The following is a 23,919-nucleotide window of genomic DNA, read 5'->3' on the forward strand; positions in this document are numbered from 1 at the left end:
GCTGGTTTGTGGGGCAGCCCCATCATGCAATGGCTTGAATAAACCTCTTGCAGTTGCATCTATCCAGTCTCCGAGTTTTCTTCATCTGTCTCTTCAGTAATTGAGCTCTCCCTGGGCCTAACACTTCCATAGGGCAGTTTATAAGGCTCCACAGCCCCTTCTAGTCCTTGAAAATTGGCAACTTGAAGAGGCCTGGTCAGACCTGGCTGGACCCTTTTGGCAAAACTGTGGGTTACTCTGTTCTCTTGTCAGGGAATACATGATATTGTGTTGTCTTTTTGGGATGTTTGTAGTTATAGATGCTCAGAGCACAAGCCTAGTAGATTTAATGAAAGTTGAAAAATGATCATTGTCTGTTTTCACTTTCTTTTCTTTTTCCAATTACTCATTGAAATATTTTATAAAGAAATATTTTATAAAGAAATCCTACTTCTGATTTTGATGCCTAGGGGCATAGTTTGTACGGTAAAGTCAGAACAGATATTAGATACTTTATCAGTTTTGGGATAATGCCCTTGTCCTTGTTATCTGAAGGTGACTGATGGTCAGTGTTGACTGTTGAGAGACTCTAGGGTCTCAGGGAGAAGGGCCTCTGGGCATGACTGGGGAATTATCTTGATTAACTTATGAGGGAAAGCCCATATTGATTGTGGTCAGGATCACTAACTGGGCAGGGGATCATAGACCACAGAAGAGGAGGAAGAGACGTGGGCAGCACATCCACATCCACTGCTCTTCTGACTGGACACAGTGAGGCCAGTTGCTGATGCCTGGGCTCCTCTACCTTGATGGTCTACAATTTAAAACCCCCGAGCTAGAAAAACCCTTTCTACCTTAAGTTGCTTTTGTCAGAGTGTTTGTTTTATTGCAGCAATAGAAAAGAAAACCAAGATAGTAACCAACCGCCATTTTCTTTTTAAAATGTCATAAATCCATGAATTTGGAAAAATTGGATGAGTTTAAACGAATTGCAACAATAATGTTGGTATAAGATTCTTGTGGAATGTGTACAATTTACCCTTCTTCATTCAAATGCTGATTTCTCTACCCCACTATCTGGTTTCAATCCAGACATTGCATTGTGATGTTTATTCTAAGCATCACCTGTCTTAAGTTTATGTAAACACGTCACCATTTGTTCTCTGTATTGTCAATAGAACAACCAGCCACGATGCTGAGCAATGGAGAGAATAGGGTGGGACATCCTGGGCCAGGAGGGAGAAGGAACTGAATAGGAGGAGTCAGGGAGGAGAGATGGGCAAGACAGGACTTAGAACCTTGAGAAAAGATGAACCAGACCTGACATATGACTAAAAGCAAGTATAATGTGGGAAATCTGAATGGGAGGAAACTTTGCCGGTGTGGAGGTTTAGGATGGAGTAACTATTGCCCAGCATTGTGCTCTAGGTTAATTAAATAAATCCTAGTCTTTGTGTGGTGATTTGGGTATACAGCTTGTTTAGGAATAACCACTGTTTAACTAAAAGATAAGTCAATAATAAATATTAATAATCAACAACATAATAATAATTAATATTGTTAGCATCGTCATTGGTGCTGGAGCGTTGCACATGTAAAGGAAGTATTCTGCCCCAGCCTTGTTTTTCTGATTTTTGTTTGTTTTGTTTGTTTTTTGAGACAGGGTTTTTCTGTATAGCTCAGGGTGTCCTGGAACTTGCACTGTAGACCAGGTCGGCATTGAACTTATAGAGATCCACCTGCCTTTGCCTCCCAAGTACTTGGCTTAAAGCCACGTACCACCACTGCCGAGCTGTATTTCTGATTCTTAAATGGTGTCCTTTAGGCCAAATAATGGTAGCTGCTGAGTCCTTTGGACATTGCCTAGTAGTCTGATCACCCCCTCATTATCTATACAAAAAGATATTCTAAGCATGTCTTTTAAAAAAAAGCAGCTTTCTTGAAGCATTTTCACATACCATGCACAGCCTTTTGCAGCTATTTTATATAGACCTCTATCAGAACCCCTCATAAGATCCTCCTTCTCCCTAAAGCAGCTACTTATCAGGACTCTGGAGAAGTCAGCAGGAGAAAGAGAAAGTGCAGCAGCAGCAGGCTGGAGAGGACCGGCACTCTACCAGCAAGCTCGGGCCTCGGTACCAGGTAAGTGGTCAGCTTCCTTAGATGGAGGGATGCCCCGTAGATTACTTAAAAGGACAAGATACAGGAACAAAGCCTTCATTTACCTGGTTGACAACCATCTCTGCCTTCACTCTTTTGTCAAAGAGTCTCTTCAAATGATCATCAAAGCTCTGTGTGCTTTCTTGAATAGAGTTTTGAAGTTTCTTCAATTCTGCATCTAAAGACTAAATGGGAGGTGATAGATGCTTATCACAATTGGTATTTGCATTTTGACACATGGAAGAAGCAGGAAGAAGGCAGAGAGGTACTACCTGAACCCATCTAAAATACTGTGAGTTTGGAATTTTTGCTTTCATTTTTTTGTTTTATCCCTTTTTTGTGTGTAGTTGGGTGTGTTGTAAGTTGTGTGTTTGTACACGTGGTCCTGACCTCAGCAGGATGAGCCCTCCTACACCCATTAACAATCAAGAAACTGTCCTACAGACATGCCCACTGGCCAATCTGATGGCAACATTTCCTTGATTCAGGCTCTTTTTAACCACTTGACTCTAGTTGGTGTCAAGTTGACAAAAACTACCTGTAACACTATCCTTTTCTCTTCTGGCTTCTGTACCATACCTCTCCAAATCTTGACTTCTTCCAAGATTAGTTATTTGGGCTCTTTAGGCTTTTGGCTTTTAAACTTTGTTAAATACACAAGGGAGAACTACAATGAATAAAAACCCAAGCTGGTAAACAATAGCGTTGAAGAAGTTGCTGGGAAGATAATGCCATGAAAAGCTGGTAAATTACACTATCCTGTCTTGCGTGATGGTGTAATTTCATTTCCTTCACAAAAGAGTACTATTTATGGTGTTACATGTCATCAGCTTATTTTTGGAGGAGTCTTCCTAGGTTGTGAAGACTTCCTAGATACTTTTTGATGCTCCTGCCTCTGCCTTGCGGGTGTTGGGATTGAAGGTATACACCACTACCATCAACCAGTTACCACCGACTCTTGAATCTCTGCTACAAGTGTAAGGTATTTTAGTGTGGGCATGTTGTTTCTTTGAGCTGGAGGAACAAAAAAAGAGAACTAGAGTGCAAAAGCCTCAAATAAGGACTGAACTGTGTGTCATGCAGTCATGTCATTTTTCTTTTCTCAACATCTTTCCTTGAGGTTGAGATTGGCTCAGGCAGAAGCACTGCTGAACTCAAATAGCTGGAGCCACGAAACTGCAATCCCCTGTAATGCATGTGCTGTAGTAGGCGCTCCTTAAAACAGGGAAAGAACAAAGGAGCAACCGCATGCTAACAATGTGGAAACTGTTGACGTTAATAAGAGCACAAAGCAATTGTTAGATATATATATTTTAAATGTCCCAAGGCTTCAGTTTTGTCTCTCCCAATCTCTTTAAGTTCTTCAGAGAATTTGAGCCAAATCACTATCCTTAAGCTCTATTAAAGGCACTAGGAAAAATCTGACCTAGAGAATCTAGAGAAGTTATATTAATTTCCCGTCCCTCTAACCTTTCTGTACTTATCTCTTTCTTCATTTAGATCCTTGACTTTTTTCTCATACTCTTTGAATTGCTTCCTTTCTTCTTCAGTCCACAGAGCATCGGGTTTTTCCATGAAGGCAGGTTGAGGGATCACCTGGAGATACAAGGATAGATATATAATTTATATGTAACGCAGCACTACAGTAAAACCTCCTAGCTCAGACCGCAGCTAAAAACCCAGGACGTTAAGGGAGTAACTTGGTGCTTTGATGGAAGGTTGTGGAAAAGCCTTATAACTAGGTTCCTATGACTCCGAGAGGGTGATCATTTTAGGGTTCCTTGGAATCTTAAGGGACAAAGTCAAATGTGTGTTGGTATCTTTGTAGCTAGAACTTCAGGAAGACCTGGAACGTCATGTCCCTGTTATGTTTATTCAATCTGTAGGTGAAGCAAGGGGACTATGCTTGCTTGATTGTGCTAATTTCTTCCTCCTCCTCTCTCCCTCCTCCTCCTTCTGGTGGTGCTAAGTGTATGTGGCAACAGAAAGCACATGTCTTGTTGGCCCATTGTGGTGTCTTTCTAGGTCAACTGAATATTGGGCGCTGTAGAGTTTCTGAAACTGAGCTCCAGAGAGAACGAAAATGATGAACTTTAAGTAGCTCTTTTTACCTCATTGCATCTTCCACAAGATGGCAAAACATCTTACCATTCTTAAGATGTCTTCCTTCTTAACTTCCAGAACACCTCCCATCATGTCCATCAGGCCTCTGTGTCTTTCATCGGCGGCCTGGGGGGGTGGGAAACCAGGATCAGAGAAGGCATTTGAAGCAGACAGCTAACATGTCAGGCAGCTGTCTGCTTGCTATTAGACCATTTACATTTGGGACTTGGGAAGTGAAGGGTGATATATAGAGAGAACAGAAGGACAGCATTTGAACTCCAAGGGACCGCTTGACTGTGGCAAATGCACGGTGTGTTTCTGTGATAGAAAGGAAGTTTTAGGTATTTGAACATGGCTGCATACCTGTGATTGTAGCAATTTCTTCATTTCAATGGATGTGACCAAATTTGTTTTGGCTTTTTTCCATGGAGTAACATGTTTTTTAGCTGAAACCTGAAAGAGAAAGAAAGCATAGTTTCCTGCTGAGTTTCTTAAAAAAAAAAAAAAAATCAAGCCAGATCCTTCTATAGTCTGGGAAAAAGTTAAATGGTATTAAGGGGATTAAAGAAACATTCCAGATTTTCAACCAGTTTTTTATTGTGGGATGAAGATAAGGTCTAAAATGAGAGTGCTGGAAAAAAGGTCCCTCACTTATCTATTAACTCTCAGCTATTGTCTCATTTGAAAGGAATTTTATTTAGATTAAGACATAATGGTAGGAGGTTCGAAGAAGTGTCAGCTTAGTCACATCCAAAAGGATGGGGGTCTTAGAGTTAAGAGGTGGGGGGGGTGTCCAAGAAACCACCATCCAGAATGTGGATTCTAAATGAACCAGAATGTGTGGTCTGAACAGAGAAATCACTAGATAGAGAGGTGAGAAAAGCAGTCAAGAAAGGGCCTGTGGGTGTTGTTCCCAGTGGGGCCCCGAGTGGCCTATGCAAGTGCCAGGCAGAGCAGGACCATCATAGATTTAGCAAAACAACTGCTCTCCAGAGTGTAGAATGGTTTAGAGTTTAAAGCTAAGCAGAGCTGGGGTCTCACTAACACCGCAGAAGTGATTGCTGTGACAGGGACCTCAGAGGGCAGCTGAGCGAGGTCTTGATTGTCACCTTGATCCAGGTCTCAGACACAGCAATAAGAAAGGAGAAGTGATTTGAATGACGACAGAGTGCAGAGAGGATGGAGCTGCCTTCTGAAGCGTGACAATGGACAGTGTTCAGACCTTGACTCTTATTCATAAGCTAGGACACTATGCTCAATCCACTTAACCTCCCCAAGCCTTGCTCTCTTCAGCTGTGGAATGGAGATCAAGGTTGGGTAATCACAAATGCATTCCAGTCTTACTGGGACACATAGAATGCTGCCTGGTATCTTACATGCAGCACAACAGCTGTTACTTCTAAACACGATTATCTTTTGCCCCCAAATAATTTCATTTGATTTCATATGAGCCAGAGATTTCCATTGTGTATTTTTTAAAGTTGAACTTTAAAAAAATGACATATAGTCATCTAAGCACTTCAGCTGTTTTTTTCCTACTGCTTCTGTGGATCGCACTAAAAACTATCTGGACATCCCCTTGCCCTGGGTCCTATAGTGCCCTCCATGACCTAGATAATTACCCAAACTCCACCAGCTTCAGCTTCATTGGCCTGTTGGGGTTCTACTTTTAGTAACTGTTTGGGCTAAAGAACTTCTTCTTGGGAAGACCTGGAGTTGGAACTAAGAGATTCTCACTCAGATGAACTCTTCTCTTTAGTAGAAGAGATGCGGAGTGGGCATTGCCAAAGGAAGTTAAACTTCACAGAGACATGAGCTAAAGCTGAACACAGTCTCCTGAAAACCCAACCATGTCCCAGCCTTGGGCTCCTGCTCCTTCTAGGTTTGGTATTTAAACCCTCCCAGGATCCACAGGACTCATAAAAGAAACCCCCTCCTGCTGAGGCTTCAACACCTGCGTTTGTTACCTCTTACTAGCACTGCCTGACGCAGCTGACTAAAATAGTTCAGACAAGAGGATAGACAAACAAGCTGGCAAGATCTCCCAAGCTTGGGAGGGGATAAGATGGCTAGCCGGTACCTCATCATCTTCCACAGCAAGCACTCGTTCTGGCTGCTCACAGTCTTCAAACTCTGGTTGCCAGACCTTTTCTTCCAATTCCAAGTCTAAAATAATTTCTTCAATTCGAACATTTCTTTCTTTTATGCGTGCAATTTCAATCTCTTTTTGTTTATAGGCACCAAGAAACTCAGTATTGAAAGACTGTTTTACCTGGTAAATGATATCCTGAAATAGCAATAGGTTACTGAAACACATCATCTCTTGTCTTTTCTTGTAGCATAATCTCATATACATATATGAGATCATTCCAGAAATTATCACTTAGGACGGTCAAACTTTTCCCAGACTAGTGTTTACAGTGAGTCCTTTCTAGGTTTAATAATCTACAGTGGTATTTAGTCGGGTTTGGATTAAGGCTCCAAGGTTTATACCCTAACTGTCTTCTTCCTAAAATGTGAGCTGTAATTCAATATGCGGGTTTGCTGATAAGAACTGGTGGGTACTTGAAAGCTCACTGGACAATCATCTCTACTTTTTTGCATGTCTTTAAAAATCTACCATAAAATATTTATAATGCAGTGTACAGGATCAGCATTCTTTTCTTGGAAACTTGATGTAGGAGATGTAGAGAAAGAAGCACTGGTGTTTGGAGATCCTTACAGAGAACAACTCCTGGGTCCATTTGCTTCCTTTATGGAGTTAGGACATTTCCATATAGAAGGGGAAAGCTGAGTTAACCAGCTAGGTCAGCCAATAGCTATGGTGGGATCCAGCAGACTGCTCCAACTCAGCTCAAGTGCTAAAGGTTCAACTCTAAGTGACCACTCTAACTCAAACTCTGGCGTATGGTACAATCAGAGTTCAGTCCATCAATTTCTCTCACTAAAGTAGGCTGGGAATGATTTTAACACCTAACAGCAAAAGGTCCTTGGGCTCCAGTGGCTTCCTTATAGAAATACAGCAGAAGAAGAGGGCCAGAAGCCGATCAAAGGTGACTCAACAGTTCTGTGTGTAAATAAGTAGAAGTGCCACGGGTTGAAGAGGAAAAGGAGGAGAAAAGGATGGAAAGCAAGGGCTGAGCAGCATGGAAAGGGGAACACAAGCTCAAGACAAGGCTGAAGGACTTTTGAGAGCAGAAATAGCTAATGGAAATTCAAACTATTTACTATCTTAGTTGTTGATTACAAAAAATATTTAATAGAGTCTTCTCCATTTCAGGTGTGTTCTGAGACTGACTTGTTTAGCAGAAATCAAGGAGTGAGAGCTTATAGCCAGCGGGACCTCGTATTGTATGTTGAGGCAGACAGATGAGCAATCGCATTGCGACGTTAGAGACCCTGAGTGATGGATGTGTGGGTTACCGGGCAGACAGGGTGAAAGCATTTCTTGGAGCTAACTAAAGTTCTAATCAGAATGTCTGTTTTGTTAGTTAGGGGGAAAACATTCGGTACAAGACTTGGCATCGTGAAATCCAGTTTGAATAGGAGAGAGTAACTTTTGCACGCAAGCTCTGTCTCGAAGACACAAGTGCTAGTACGTAGTCCTCAAGGCTATGGAGACACCACGCGGTGATCGCTAGGTTTTAATGTGAGCCCTTGAGAGGCACCTCGTGGGGAATATCAGAGATTTTTTTTTTCAAATAAAAAAGGAAATTCACCCACTTTCAGCATTATAATTTGGTTGATTTTATCCTCTCTGGAATGAAGTTCCAGTTGGCTCGTCAACAGAGAGGTCTCTGCCCCAAAATCATTGCTTAGACTGCCCAGCAGGTAATTGGGCAGAGTGGTATCTTTTATTGTCTTATCTTCCTCCTCCTCTTCTTCCTCATCCTCTTCATGATGCTTTTTAACTGTGCCGGTTGTAGACGGGACCTCTACAATTTCCTTCCGTAGCTAAGTATAGGGAAAGATGACAAGCAGGTTATACAATTAGAATTGCATAAAGGGCAATTTTCAGGTGATTTAATTATTTCAACAATCATTTTAAGAGGTCAAATTATCTTGCCAACAATTCATCAATGTGATAGATGCTGAAATGGCTGCAGAAAAGATTAAAGTCCAGAAACAGATTCACTGTAAATCAAAAGAATAAAAGTGGCCCTTGCTAGTACATAGTATTTATGCTTTTGTGTCAGGGTGATACCAGCCTGTACATATTCTGAATCTCTCTTGGTACTTGAACATGAAAAAATATCTCCTCCTCATATTTTATCAGGGAACTTGTTCACATGGGATTGGAGAGTGTAAGTTGATTTAAGTATGCCTCCATTTTATGTTTCAGAAAAAGAGGGGGTGCAAAGTTCTGGCCAAGAAAAAGTTGTACCAAAGGGACACTTTTTACTGCTTTGACAGAGGCTGTTGTTTAAAAATTGTATCTGGGATTGCTTTGGGAAAACCATAAATTCCATCAACATAGATTCAGCTTCATTTTTGACCAATGACCATAAAGTATGGTCTCTGATGTAAGGGAGGACAAAGAACGGGTGTGTAAATAAAGGCCACCTCTGAACAGGATGTGAACAGCACCCCATCTCATTTTAAAAAAGCATATCTTCATATTTGGAGAGATATATATCAAAGATCTTCATATTTGATTAGATATACTCTAATCAACATATAGAGTATAGATGCCATTTTTAATTATTTCGATATAAGACTATTTGTGAGGATATAGTATACGAATTAGCCAGAGGTGTAAATATACAGTCTACGCAAACTTACTGTTAAGTTTAATGTCAGCACAAATCCACATGATGGGGACTGTCCTAATTAGGATTTCTATTGCTGTGAGAAACACCCTGACAAAGCACCTTGGGAAGGAAAGGGTTTATTTGGCTTACACTTCCACATCACTGCTCATCATTGAAGGATGTAGGAAGGAACTCAAACAGGACAGAAACCTGGAGGCAGGAGCTGATGCAGAGACCATGGAGGGTGCTGCTTACTGGCTTGCTGCTCAAGGCATGATCAGCCTGCTTTCTTACAGAACTTCAGGCCACCAATCCGGGGATAGCACTGTCCACAGTAGGTGGAATCAGTCACTAATTAAGAAAATGCCTTACAGCCAGATCTTACAAAGATATTTTCTCTACTGAGGTTCCTTTCTTTCCGAATACCCTTGTTTGAATCAAGTTGACATATAACTAGCTATCATAGGGACCCTTAATAAATTACATTGTATATGTAAACACATACACACACACACACACGTGTTTAAAGTGGTACCTTAAGACACTCTGCCTCAATCTTCTTTTGCTGCAAAACTCTTTCCAACTCCTGCAGCTCTTCTTCTGAGCGCATTTTCATGGGGAAGTTCTCAACCACATAGGGCATATGAAAACACTCGGGTGGAAATCAAAATGAAATAAGTTCATTTTTTGTTATGCTTGTTGGTATCTGGGAGAGCATGGGGGATGTTTCCTCTCATTAAAATTAATCCAAAGGTTATTATGCAATGAAATTGACACTGGAAGCCTTTAAAATAAAGTGATAAAATGCTGTTCTTATGGGCATAACCTTTGTGTAAAACGGCATGCTTTTGTGAAGGGATTCTTTCTGGAGCAATAATTCTCCAGGACAAGTTTCCCTGCTTTGTCTTCTCTCCAAGATACTTTGGGAATGTCTAGCGACTTTTTCTCTTGCTACTATAGTAGCTGGAGAAGTCCCTGTTAGTAGAGGTTGAGGATGCTGTGAAAAGTCCATTAGTACACAGGACAGATCTGACAACAGAGAATTGTCCGCCTCCACATGGACCACCCTTGCCACCCAGTTGCACAAATGTGCAGTGGCTGTGAACTTTATCATCCAAATGGAGATAGGTAGGGAAAGGCATATTTAAAGAGAGAAAAGGTGCGATTGGTACCTATTTAAGGACATAAGCAGAAACCTAGATATTTGGTTACTCTATATGTACCCTATGTGAAGAGGTAAGAGAATGGCTGTTTAGGTGAGGATAAGTAGAGGTATAAATATGAACAGTGTTTGTCTGCCTTTTAATCTGCATGGAACTCGAGTAAGATAGCCTTTTAGGGTGGAAGGCATTGAGAGAAGGATGCATGGGCATCACAGAGGACAGAGGAAAAGCTGCCAGGAACAACCTGGTCCTTGAAGCGCACTAGACTGAGCTGTGGGAAGGATGAACTAAAGGAAGGTGAGAACGTCTGGAGGGACTCAGTGGAGGGAGCAGCAAGGCCTGCTTGGAATGTTTTGTCACGAGTGGATTTTCTTTACTCTTTAAAAAGTTATGTGATGGAAATCCTCATCAGCGGGGATGCTATGCCTGAGGTTGGGGGGCTATTACCTTTAGAGCCCTGCCCTTCTCAGTCATGGAATTCCAGCACTCTTCCTTGATGAGCTCAGTTAAGTATCTCGTGGCTAAGTTATGCATCTCCACGTCTTTTCTCAGCTTGAAGAAAGGAAAAAGGTAAAAGTGAAAATATGGCCACTTAAGGAAAAACAAAACAAAACCAAAAAACCAAACCAAAACAAACAACAACAACAAAAAAAACATGCTATCATCAGCCCACTAACCAGTCAGAGCTGCCCACATAGTGGGGGTGTTTTTCCAGGACTTGCCCTGCACTTTGAGCTGCTGTGCTGTGGTTAGCTTCCAGGCCACACAGCCCTTACTTTGAGAACGCTTCCTAAGGCTTGTGTCAAGGCTTACAGTTTCTGGACAGACACGTCCTAGAGTACGGTAGACAGGATGACTGGTCAAACTGCACACGTGTATGCACACGCGCTAGAGAAACAACCCCAAGGTTGTTCCTAGGGTACCTTGCCTTTTGAGACAGGGTCCTTCACTGTCCTGGAGCTCTCCAAGTAGTCCAGGCTGCTGTGGTTGAGATGGTCCTGCCTCAGCCTCCCCAGGGCTAGGGTTACAAACACAGGCAGCTACACCCAGTTTTGCTTCTTTTTCAAGCCTTTCCAGCCCCGAGTCACCCTGTTCAACCAAAGAAGACTGAAATGTATACTTTTATGTGGTGTGCCAGGGTAGCTAACGCTAGTTTCAGTCTTCTCAACACATATTGAAGGGCCAGTCTGTGGCCTGTGTTGGAATCTTTACTCAATTCTTCTATTATTTATGTTTACAATAAAAAGAATAGCTGCTCATCTGGGAGCCAGATTATTTACTTTTTAAGCATATATAAGCGTATGTGTTGCTCCAATTGGATTTTTCTGCTGATATCCCTTGATAGATAAGCAATTAAGTGTCCCTATTTAAGAGTCTGCCCAAAAGCATGGTATGAAAGTGAACCATAATGGTCCTTAGTCCTTAGGGGCTTTTCTAGAAACTTCCTTGCATTTCAGGGATTACTTCCCAACTAGCTAAAAGTAATCTCTCAGAATATTTTTTTCACATTCCTTTTTATTTATTTTGTTTTCTGATCAAATTACTCTGTTTGATATTCATTTCGCTTCATTTTTATTATGATTCATTGGGTCAATGGCGAATACAGTTGTCTGTGGTATACTGGTTGTCAGAGCCCACTGTAGTTCCGGTCTTTTCACCTGCCATCTCTCCTGCTGAGACTCTTCTATCAACTCCTTTAGATTCGGTGCCCAGCATGGTGTTCAGACAGTCATGGCTGGGCTTTGTGGCTTTCTCTGTGGAGGAACCCCAGTGGCTGGGGCTGACAATAGGCCGAGGCTCTTTAGCATTGAGATCCCTGACTGGGGTGGGCCACTTCTCCCAGGGACTCATCTTCTCTCCACAAATATACTAACAGCCAGGGCTTATGCTGCCAGCTGTTAGTAATTCTTTTCAGGAGCGCTAACTCCAGGGCTGGTATTTCTTCTAAAGACCAGAGCTTTGAGAAAGTAACAGGAGAGCCTTTCATGGCATCAGATTTTGTTTGTTTGTTTGTATGTTTTGTTTTGTCTTTCAAGTTGTTCTTCGGGCTCCAGGGAGGTAGGTGCATACCTTTCCAACCTCTTCCTCACTTCGCTCATGAAGGCGGTCCAGTTCCTCAAGGTCCAGGCAAAATTCCTGGTGGTCTAATTTTGCAATAGGGTCCACATTTTCATTTTCTTCCATCATATCTGTAATCTGAATGTCAAAACAAGAAAGGATGATGACAGGTAAAGAATTGAACAATAAAATAGGTGTTGTATTTTCCTAAACATACCACGAAATAAAAAATTATATTATAGGCCTATTGCAGTTATTAAAGTTTGAGTTTGATACTTAGAAATTCATTTATCTAATAACAAAACCAGCAATAATTTGTCATTGTGTAGAATGGATTCACCTAGGACACGAGTCTCTGGGCAAACAGGTCAGGTATTATTTTTGCTTCTGAAAATAGCTGTAGAGAATTATGTTGGTTAAGTTATTTGAGGTGGAAAGATCTGCAGTGAAAGTGGGTGGCACCATTCTCTGGGCGTGGGTCTTGAACTGTAGCAAAAGGAAACCTGGGAAAGGAAATGACTTCTTTATTAACAGCTCTAAGCAGATAAAGCTTGTTGAAGTAACACATGGGCTTCTGAACAAAACAACAAACAAACAAACAAAACACAAACCAAACAAACAAAACACCTATGTAGTCCCCAGATTAGTGAGATTTCTTTGGTTGTGAATGTCAGTAGTAGAGGAATTAAGTGTTCATTTTCCCATCTTCCTGACTGCAGGTGGATGGGACCAGTGTCTTCAAGTTCCTTCCATCTTGACTTCCCCCCAACCAACTCCCTCCAACTGTTATATCATAGCAACAGAAAAGTAACCAAGACTCACAAATGGATCTTAAAATTCAAAGAGCAAAGTAAATGTACAATATATATACATATATATTTTTTTTGAAAGGAAGTATAAAGATACAAAAACATCCATGAGACTGTATAACTAAATAGCTTTGTTCTAATGTTGGAGACAAGTGGCTACTCTCAGAATAGGGAATCCAGAAACTGTTGTGCATTTGGAGAAGCACTACAAATTCGTGGAGAAGGGGCGCAGTGTACTCAGTTTAGAAAAGTGCTGTGGGAAATGGACTATTCATTTGAAAAAGTAAGATCCACCTTTTGTACCATTCACAGAAGTAAACTACCCAGTAATTAGAGACTATTAGACAAGGACATGTGAGACTTTCATTTTTTACACAGCATCTCACTGAGTTTCCTAGGCTCAAGCGAGGGCCCCTATCCTGCCCTCTCTGCCTCTAGAACAGGCATGCACTTCATGCCCAGATTTTGGAAGGCCCTTTAAAATCAGAGACAAATGCAAAAACTATGAAGGAGAATTATTGGCCATGCCATAATTTTTAGAATGGTGCATTTAAAAGGCATATTTTTAAAAAGTTAAAAAGACAGAAAAGACTTGCTGTTGATTGAATCACATATACATACTTATTACATTTTATTTACTTATTTTGTTGAGGGTATGGGAGGGAAATATGAATGGGAGGAAGCTATTCGGGCTTGGACGTTTAGGGTGGAGTAATCATTGCCCAGCATTGTACTCTAGGTTAATTAAATACATCCTAGTCTCTGTGTGGTGATATGGGTACACAGCTGGTTTAGGAATAACCGCTGTTTAAATAAAATATAAATCAATAATAAATATTAATAATCAACAGCAAGTAAAGTTGTAAAAACAGTCATGCAATCACAACATACCATGTGACCAGGCTTTGGAAATCTACATGGCTGTGGTGGATGCATACTAGAGATGGATTTGTTGTCAGTAGTGTCAGGAGACTGTTTAGAAAGATGGAGGCACACAGACAAGGGAAAAGGTAGAAATGTTAAAAACAGTTATGCTGGAGGTATGGGAGCCATGGCAAAGGGTGCTTTAAACAAACAAACAAACAAACAAACAAACAAACAAACAAACAAACGTCAGTGTTTAATTGCAGTGTAAGATGGGAGTACCCGGGGAAAGTAGAGGGAAAACAAATGTTTTGTTTGACATTTGAATGTGATATAGCTAAGGTTTGCCCCTGTAGGAGTACCCTGGAAACTTCAGGGGTTTAGATCCTCACATTGTACGAAACAAAGTAAAATGAAAATGGAATTTTTGATGGAAGGCTGATGCATTTGAGTGCGCAGCCGCGGCACTTACAGTTTTCGCGAGCTCCTTGATTCTTCTTTTGATCTCTTTTCTCTTCTTTGAAAACTGTTTGACCTCATTTTTGATAGCCTGAAATGGAGCAAGTGCCTTACTTAATAAGGTAAGAGGAGATGCCTGGGAGAAATAATGAGAACTTTGAAAAATATACAAGTAGCACTTCTTTAAAACCGAAACAGAATGCGTGTATAGATTGTAATATAAAATATATGAGGTGGGGGGCATGGCTCAGCCAGTAAAGGCTTGGCACACAATTTGTGAGCACCGGAATTTGGAACCCCAGAAACACACATAAATGCCAGATGAGTGTGGTAGCCCACCTGTAACTGCAGCCTCAGATGGCAGATCCCCAGAGCGGGCTGGCTAACAGCAGCAGCCATATCATGAGCTCTGAGTCTGAGACACCCTGCTCCAGTGAACAGAGAGGAAGAGCCAGGGAGGCTATTCCTACCATCAACTTTGAGCCCTCACAGATATGCGCACATACACACGAGTAACACGCATGTAAAAACATGAATATGTATGCATGAAAAATGGGAAAAAAACCCAGACAAACATGAAATCACATCCCTGTGATACTTTGCTTAAATCTAATGGTATTTGTAAGTGACCACCGAAACAACATCCAAATGTTGTCAATCACACAAGTTAGGAAAAAAATAGAGAAAATCAAATAGCAAATAACTGGCAAAGGAAAGCTAACCTAACTTGGGTGAGATGGGATCCAGATATTGCCTGTGGCCTGCTGCTCATCTTTATGAGTTTTTAGCCATGTTAGCCCTTCTGTTCCTGACCTACCCCTTTAAGACAAGCATCCCTCAGAACTCAGACACAGAGTCTTAAGGTCCTCTTCACTTTGGCTTTCCTGATGCTTTTGTTGGACTGAGAGTTAAGTATAGGTTCTGAAAGCTTGTCCAACTTAATCTAAAAGGGTGGGCTTGGTTTAGGTGTGTATTTGCTTTTAGAAAAGTCACTTGTGCAATGCAACGCACTGCCAATGCGTGTCTCGTTAAAGTGTCTTAACTTTCCCCTAGGTTTCCATATAAACAGAATGCAGTTTGCATAGCACAGAGAGTTAACTCAAACCCATCTTGTCCTTTGTAAGTACTCTTCCTTCATAGGCTGGGCATTTTTGTGGAGGCAGAGGCAGGTGGATCTCTGAGTCCAAGGCCAGCCTGATCTACAGAGTGAGTTCCAGGAAAGCCAGGGATACACAGAGAAGCCCTATCTCCTCTTCTTCATGCTCATCACCATAATCATCAATAATTAAATAAATACCTCTTCCCTTTTTTTTTGGATCCAGGGAATTTCCTTGTCAGAACTAAGGCCAAATTCCTCTTGTGATGAGTCCACGCTCAGCTTTTTCTGAGAGCAATTAGAAAGAGATGGATAGTTCTTAGAAACTGTCTAATTCCTCTCTTACCTTACTTCACATATTTTCATTAAATCCCTTTGTACTTGTCTCATTTAAAAATAGTGCCAGACATGTGACTACCTAGATGAATTCTTTAATCTTTACATCTCTTCCGCCACAGAAATAAAGATGTTTTAAAGACTAATAAAATAATATTAAATGAAACAAGTTCACTTCAATATTGCCAAAATCTAACTGCTACTTTGCAAGTGCCAAGAAAGTCACTAAGAAAGCAGAAATAATGGAACAGTTCCCTCAGGGGCCAAGTTACCCCTGCCTCTCTCCTGTTCCTGAGGACCCTGGGCTTCTGCCCATCAAGGCCTACTCTGTCACCGGTGCCTCTTAGGAGCTTTCTCTTTCCTCCTCCCTGGTTTTTGTTTTGTTTTATTACAGCTCTCACCCTGTTCCCTTCAGTATCATGTTTTCCTCTTCTGCTGGGTCTTGCAGTGGTAGCCAAATGCTCTGGGAACACTATTCCCAGCTGTCTGCTGTGCTCCCCCTTCACTTCCACCCTGCTTCTGAGATCCTCTTTGCAGCAAATGTTGTGGGACAATCCTGGGTATCTCAGCATTATGATTCTGCTGTTGCCTTGCTGGCTCCCTCCTTCCCTCCCTGCTGCTTCCCTCTATATCTCCTGATCCTGATTCTTTCTGCTTTTCACTAGTCATTCTTTCACCATGAGCTTCCCAAGTTTTATGGCTTTAACTTCAACCCAAATTCTTTCGGTTCTCAAAGCAACATCTCTAGTACTAGCCTCTTCCAAGAACTCAAGGTTTGTCTCTCCAATGGCCTGGGCTTTGTGGAACTGCATCATGGATGCTGAACAGGCTTTTCAAGCCCAGCATGGGGGAAAGCTGACTTCAGATCCTGTCTTTTTCCTCATAGCTTCTAGCTCTTTGACAGCCCATCCCATTCCTACTTGGGGTACCATCTTCTATACAGCTGTTTGCAGGAGCCTGCGAGCCATCCTTGAGTCTTTTCTCTCCATCTCCTTGTGTCCATCCCTTGGTGGGTTCTACTAGTTTAATTTCTAAGACTGACCTGGACCCCGCTGGTCCTCTCCACAGCATCACTGCTCTCTAGAGATCTCCTTGCTCCTATTCTGTCTCCCCCAGGAAACACACTTTCCTCAGAGGAGCAAGTGCTCATTTCAAAACGGGAGATGAAAGTCCAGTCTTGTTAGTCCTCTGCGCCTCAGTAGACTCTCATCGTGCGCAACAAAAATCTCCTGACTTCTCGTCAGTTTATGAAGCCTGTCATTAAGGGCTTCTTTCCAACGTGAAGGACCCTTTGTCCTTGCTCACTTCTACTGCACAGGCCTTCTGCTTTCCACACACATCGTATTCCAAGCTGGTTGGCCCTCTGTCCTCGCTTATCTTGCTCCTCCACTTTGCAAGGGGGCGCTGTCTTTTAAGTCTGATGCTGGCTTATGTAGAGGCTGGTCCAGCAAACCCGGTTGTGTTGGCCAGTCTAAACACATAACCACAAGGACTAGTGCTTGTTCACTGCTCAGCTATTGTTTGCTCATGTACCATCTCTCTGTACCTCACCAGCCCCATCAGGATGAAATGCTGGGGAAGCAAAGTAACCTCCCTTCACTCATGGTGGTGTCAATCCTAGACTAACACTCAACAATTATTTGCTGAACCCTTTTCAATGCTGTTGTAATGGTCTTTCTTTTGTGGTGATCCCACATATAAAAATGTAATAGGCAGGGGCAGGCCAGTCTCTGAGTTTGAGGCCAGCCTACAGCATAAGCAAGTTCTAGGCCGGCCACGGCTGTAATGAGACTTTGTCTTAAAAACAAAATGAAACAAACAAAAGCAACCATTTCAAAATTGGTGGCGAAAGTGTAAAAAACCACAAGCAAAGCTCCATTGCTTTAGAATGGCCCTTCTGTGTCAAGGTCCAATGACACGTATACAGTATTTCAGTAGCTTCCTTCATCTAGCAATATGATATTTTTATATGTGAGTTCATTACAATAAAGTGATTTTAATTTTAAAAGTATTTATTGAACAAGCAAGTAAATATTGTGTTCTAGCCTGCTAATTCCTAAATCATGAATATAATATAATCAGTCACCAATATTGGTAAAAAAGCTTTTTGAGAAAGCCCATATCTTATACTATCATTTAAGTGAAATTTGAGATATAATTGAAATAGCATTTTTTTTTTAAAAGCTGAATTTTCTATCAGATGTAGCTTATATTCCAGTTGAGAAATCTCCAGACATCTGGGTAAGGAGAAACAGCAATAATTATGTGCTTAAAGAAAACTATAAACTAAAAGCTTCCATATTATTTATAAAGAAGGGAGAAAGCAAGCTAGCTACACTGGGTTCAGGTGAATCCTCTTCTTGTTGCTCATCTTGGGAAACTATAGATTCACGGAAAATTTCAGGTGCAACCAAGTATTTATTCTCCCTTTCCAGCTTGCTGCTCAGATTGCCCATTAGTTTCTGGTAGTGTTCAAGGACATCATTTGCCAAGTTTCCTCCAAGCCGCCTAATATTAGTGAGAGAGAAACAGAGAAAGACAGAGAGAGAGAGCGAGAGAAAAAAAAAACCATATAACCATAAAATCACTTTAAAATAATCACATTTAGCAACGTTATTTCCAGACAACTATACAAAGAAACATGGGGAAGTTCTCCTTGGTGCCCTTAGGTCACTGGGCCTCCATCTCTCAGAAGAGACACCTTTCATAGACTTTTAAGGACTCAGGCTTCCGACTTTTCCTTATGCTGTCCTGTACCCTCACCCAGCATGCCCTTCGGCCCCCACTGCTCTAACAGCTCCCAGAATGCACCAGGCTTCGCGGCACTCATTATCTCCTTATTGGATCTAGCCTTCACGGCCCACCCCAAAAAGTTATTTCTATGCCACACAACCGGGACAGCTCAAACTTTAGACTTTGGAAAACACATTCCTGGGCTTATCCGCTCTGTTTTTTTTTTTTAAATCGCCAACGGAACACAACCTATAGTCACCGAAAAGGCGGCCTTCAGTTGGAGCGCCTCCATTAAACTGGCCTGAGCACGTCTCTGGGGCATCATCTTCATCGCTGACGTAAAGGGCTCAGGGTACAGTGAGCGATGCCATCCCTTGGTAGGTGGGTCTGCGCTGTACACATGAGCCAGGGGAGGCAAGCCAGAGAACACTGTTCTTCTGAGGTTTCCAGTCCAAGCTCCTGCCTTGAGTTTCTGCCTTGGCTTCCCTCAATGATGGGCTACAAACCCTAAGCCGAAATAAACCTTCTCTTCCCTAAGTGTCTTCTGGTCATGGCATTTAACAGGGCAACAGAAAAGCACTCTGAGGCTGGTAGAGGGAATGGCAACCAGGCACGCATTTTTAGCAAGTTCACCGAAGCTGCACATCTCCAACCTTGAGCGACACCGCTGCAGGTAAACTAAGACAGTGGTTCTGAGCCTTCCTAATGCTGCGACATTAATACAGTTGTGGAATTATTTTTGTTGCTACTTCTAACTGTGATTTTGCTACTGTTGTGAATCATAATGTAAATATCCGATACCTAGGATATCTGATGTACAACCTCCAAAGGGGTCATGCCCCACAGGTTGAGGACTGCTGACTTAGAAGTATCATTGTGCGCCCACAGTCACAAGGCTCGTAAGTCCTGGACCAATGTTCCAAACACAACTTTGTTTAGTGTGGGAGTTCAAGTGATTACTGACAGCTGCAAGTGTCTTTTCTTTTCTAAACAGGGCTCTTGCACTTGTTTGCTATTGCCTGGGACATGGTCTGTTCCTTCACTGCGAAGGGCATGGTGGAACTTATTTATTAAGATGCAAGTTTTCCATTTTTCTCATGGCTTTCATGTATGAAGCGGATAGGATGCCATTTTTAAATGAGTCCTTGAAATAAGCGGGTCCCCTAACTGTTATGATACAAAAATCTCCATGGCATTGGACATCTTCACCATGGTACCAAGGAAAGCTGTGCTTTACAGTCACTGTTGCCAGAGGGAACTGTGCATCGGGAAGTGATGTCCGTCAGAGGCTCCATAAGATGCATTTAAAATCCAAGGGGTCTTTTGTGTGTCCCATTGTTGACACAGGATGAGCCAGTTCCCAAAGACAGTGATGATTCCCTCTGAAGCACCCTTTCAATTACAGTGACCAACCCAGAGGCCATCCCCCAGCCACCTGGGTGGGTGGGTAGACGTGACATAGAAGACACCCTCACACCCAAGGCCATTGTTTCTTGGCTACTAAGAGCCTCAGGATCAAGTTTCAGACAACAAGTAGCCTATATGCCCCAGAAACAGATGATGTAACCCATCCCATATGCTCACTCTATCCGAGACGCTTCCTCTGGAAATGAGCATTCTTGCTATGTTTCTTCCTTAGCATCCTTATCCATCATGGTGCTTCCCACGTGGTTCCTGCAGCAAGCACGCTGTGCCCTCCCCTCTCAGATCGCTGTGTAGAACAGCCTATTTCTTGAGATACTGGCCTTCTGAATTTAAAACAGCATACCACATAGCATGTACGTACTTCCATTTGAGGTAGACAAGGGTGCCATCGTCTTTCCCATTCACCAGGATGTGTTGTCCATCCATTGACATTGTTACGTACTGAATCCCATGCGCCTGATGAGAATGACTCCGACTTCGAGCAAACGGTTCCTCAAGAATTTTAGGAAAAGAATGGAGAAATTAATTATAAATGTAATGCTCCAGCGTGTTTTCTTTTCTCCTAACATGGTCACAGGTGCTTTTGCTTGCGGGTAATTTGTTTTGTGCTTCGGATGACATTTTAGTTGGTCCAAAGGTAGCTGCAGATAATACACAGCACTTAAAACCTCTAGTTCAAACCAATATTGATTTGTTTTCCCATTACTTTATGTAGTGTGGAAGGAGAGGGATCAGAACCAATGGCTTCGGTGAGCAACCAGACACTCTAGCAGTGTACTTGCTGAGGAGTTAGGGGAGGGACCTTAAGTGAGCAAAACTGGGCTGCGCTCATGAATCATGGGGGATCTGTTTTGTGTGAAATGGTTGATAGGAAATGGTGACAAGAAACACCCAGAAGGAAGGTAACAAGTCCTGAGCTGTGTTAATAAATCTATTAAGGAACCCAAACAAACGTCGCCGATGTGTGCTGCACCCAGCAACAGTTTAAGCTCTTTTAGTAAAAACCTGCGGCTGTTACCCTGGCACCCAAGCCTTTCCAAGCACTTTTTTGAATAGACAATACATTCAAGTAGTAAAAAACAAAAACAAAAACAGAACAAAAACCAACCAACCAACCAACCAACCAAACAAACAAAAACTAGCAGAGGGCCTGACATGAACTCTCTCCTGACTTCATGCCCGTAAGTTCCCTCGAAAGCTGTGACTATACTACTGAGTTTGTCCAAATTTTCTTCTAAACGAGAAGAAAAAGAACTGCCATGTACCCAACCAGAGGCACAGGTGTCTGTGGACATGTGGAAGTGTTATCACATGGGGGGGGTATGACATTTATAGTGGGTGGAGAAGAAGGGTGGAACACTGGGTAAGAATCGCTGAGCAAATTAAATCACACAGATAGACTGTATAACCTAGTCTCAAACCTAGAAAAGCATGCCCCACCTTCTAGGGAAGAGCAACCATTCTGTTTCTCAGAGATCCGCTGGCTATGGAAATCGGATGCTACTGCTGGCTGACTCAGACAAGGGTGTTCTCTGCCCTTTCTGCTTTCTCATCATCTTTGAAGGGCTGAGGAGGACAGCAGCAACAAGTCAAGGCCCTACAGGCCAGGGTAGCATTGTTGCCAAGCACATCATTTTCAAAGCAGTTTTCCCCCCCATGAGCCTCAAGGGGGCAGGAGGGCAGTTTTCCTGACTTCACCACAGAGTAGAGATGTTCAGTGCCCCTTAGTGAGTTTCCAAGGAACAGCCTGCTCTGCAACGCCCTGCCCAGTGCTGTGTGTGTGCCGGTCTCACTGTCCTGCCTGGGGTTTCCTCCTTTAGAGTGGTAGACTGGCAATTATGCCAGAAATCCTTAACATTCTCAGTGAATTAAAAAGAAAAAGAAAAAAAAAATGAGTCAGTTTGCTTAAGGAAGTTCTGATTCCTTTTCTAACGGTTTTGTTTCTACCTGAAATCCATGCACATTGGCCACATTTTAAAAATGATTTCTATTTAATGATGAGCATGTGTGGGCATTTGCACAGGAGTGCAGGGGCTGGTGGAGGCCATGGCACGGGATACCCCTGAGTCAGAGTTACAGACAGTTGTGGCCCATGCAGGTGCACAGAGCCATCTCTCTGGCTAATTAAAAAAAGATTCATTTATTTCTGTTTCCGTGCAAGGGTGTGTTGTCTGCATGTATGTATGTGCAGCACATGTGTGCCTGGTGCCCATGGAAGCCAGAAGAGGGTGCTGGGTCCCTTGGAAGCACTTGGAAGTTACCATGTGGATGTTGGAAACCGAATGTGAGTCCTCTGGAAGAGCAGCAAATGCCCATAACCACTAGGCAATCTCTCTGAGACTCCCCGAGTCCCCCCTTTCCCTGCTCAGGTTTTCTATTTTTAAATTTACCAGATGGACGATATCTCGGACAAAGAGATATCCACATTTAGCTATTGTCAGAAGCCACAATCCATGTGAAGACATAAAGATCGTTCCGGACCCATACTGCTTGCTCTGTACTTTTTGGTATGGCTTAAGTATATAAATTCCAACATGATCCTGCCAATCAAAGCAAAGAATGCATTAGGCCAACAATCTATCTATCTTTCTGTCTGTCTTTCTATCTATTTATCTTGGTGCTGGGGTCACACCCAGGCTCCTAGCACCTCAGTTCTGCCACTAAGGATCCAAGCCTACAGTGATAGTGTTTTCCCTCATCATTTTCAAATACCATCATGTACAAATCAAAAGAGAAATTGTCAGTGTTCTCACTATGTGTCCCATGCATTCTCTGCTCCAAGCCTCCGACATGACCTTTCTTTTGTCTGAATGTCCTTCTCAGCTCCACGTCCTCCCAGTCCTGTTCCACTTCCCCCCACCTGCACTCCTTCCTCACGGTGCACACGTTAATTCCCAGCTCCAAAGCTGACCCAGCCTTCGAAGCCTAGTGGAAGTCTTGCTTCTTCTGCAACACTTTCTCAAATCTCCCATTACCGTGAACCATCTCTTCTTTTTCTTCATTTCTATACCTTAACACCAGCAACACAAAGAGAAGGATTATGGAGACAGCCATTAGTGGGAAGTTGGGTGGCCAAAGGCAGCAAGTAAGACAGTGGGCTGGTGTTGCAGCACGAGGTGCCACAGAATGGCAGACATTTGAAGGGTGAGAAGAAACATGGCAGAAATATAGTCTAATGACTTGGTGCAATTTTACTAAGGGCGCAGGTGAAAAGTTTCACTGAAAATTATCTACTTTTCAGCCACTGGCATCTATAGAACAGACCGAATTCCAGATATTCTTTTAAGGCATTAAACAAATACTAAGTCACCTGCCCGTTTATCTGATGAGAACGACGTATGTGGCATGAAGGTGAGGCCACTCAATTGTGTTCATGGTGGATTATCAAAGAGCGCTTCTGATTGAAGCCATGTCGTTACCATAGTGAAGCCATTTGCTGACTAAATTAATCTGCTAAGGCAGCCGAGAGGGTCTCGTCTAATTGATATGACACCAGCTTTGCTCACTGGAGTCCAGTGTACCTTTTCAGGCAGTATATAGCTGCAGATGTACGGCACGTGGCTGCAGTAGCCGTAGACTTTGTCTCTTTCGAAGCCCAGCACGGCAGAAGAGAGAGGGTGTTCCACCTCATACAGGAACTTCTGGATGAATGCATCATTCAGCTTTCCCCTTTCATCAGAACAATTACTAGAAGCTGTGAGATTAGGAAAAGAGGAGAGCTCACCTGTACCTTCCAGGCTACCCCGAAAGTCATTATGAACAGTTATGAAATGAAAAATAGTAAACATTTGATTAGTACGACTAAGGCTATTTGGTGACTTAAAAACATGTTAAAACAATTTGTCTCAACCTAAGATACTTAATGCTGATAGTAAGCTGTGCTTCACAGCCCTTCTTTTCATAAATTAGCTTTAAGAGTAACATTTAAATAAACAGAACAATACCAAGATTCTTTTTTTCCTTGATTTTTTTTTTTTTTTAAA

At 42.3% G+C, this 23,919-nt stretch overlaps 1 protein-coding gene across 5 annotated transcripts in view; it reads right to left on the reverse strand.

The window, feature by feature from the left end:
• Cfap43 (cilia and flagella associated protein 43) overlaps positions 1-23,919 on the reverse strand; it is a 77,551-nt gene that overhangs the window by 14,589 nt on the left and 39,043 nt on the right. For 3 of the 5 annotated variants that reach the window (XM_055591709.1, XM_055591705.1, XM_055591706.1), the window contains exons 14-28: positions 23,458-23,630; positions 22,327-22,476; positions 20,298-20,428; positions 18,115-18,286; positions 15,644-15,730; positions 14,360-14,437; positions 12,227-12,352; positions 10,604-10,708; positions 9,529-9,645; positions 7,966-8,196; positions 6,323-6,529; positions 4,606-4,695; positions 4,288-4,368; positions 3,610-3,735; positions 2,205-2,324 (exon numbers count right to left, since the gene is read on the reverse strand). In XM_055591709.1, the coding sequence (XP_055447684.1) occupies positions 2,205-2,324; positions 3,610-3,735; positions 4,288-4,368; positions 4,606-4,695; positions 6,323-6,529; positions 7,966-8,196; positions 9,529-9,645; positions 10,604-10,708; positions 12,227-12,352; positions 14,360-14,437; positions 15,644-15,730; positions 18,115-18,286; positions 20,298-20,428; positions 22,327-22,476; positions 23,458-23,630 (1,994 nt within the window). The remainder of the gene's footprint in view (positions 1-2,204; positions 2,325-3,609; positions 3,736-4,287; positions 4,369-4,605; positions 4,696-6,322; positions 6,530-7,965; positions 8,197-9,528; positions 9,646-10,603; positions 10,709-12,226; positions 12,353-14,359; positions 14,438-15,643; positions 15,731-18,114; positions 18,287-20,297; positions 20,429-22,326; positions 22,477-23,457; positions 23,631-23,919) is intronic. The other 2 variants (XM_055591707.1, XM_055591710.1) reach the window with 2 other exon arrangements.

Source organism: Psammomys obesus, unplaced genomic scaffold (assembly GCF_907164565.1).
Source record: "Psammomys obesus unplaced genomic scaffold, mPsaObe1.curated_primary_1811, whole genome shotgun sequence".
NCBI classification, from domain to species: Eukaryota; Metazoa; Chordata; class Mammalia; order Rodentia; family Muridae; genus Psammomys; species Psammomys obesus.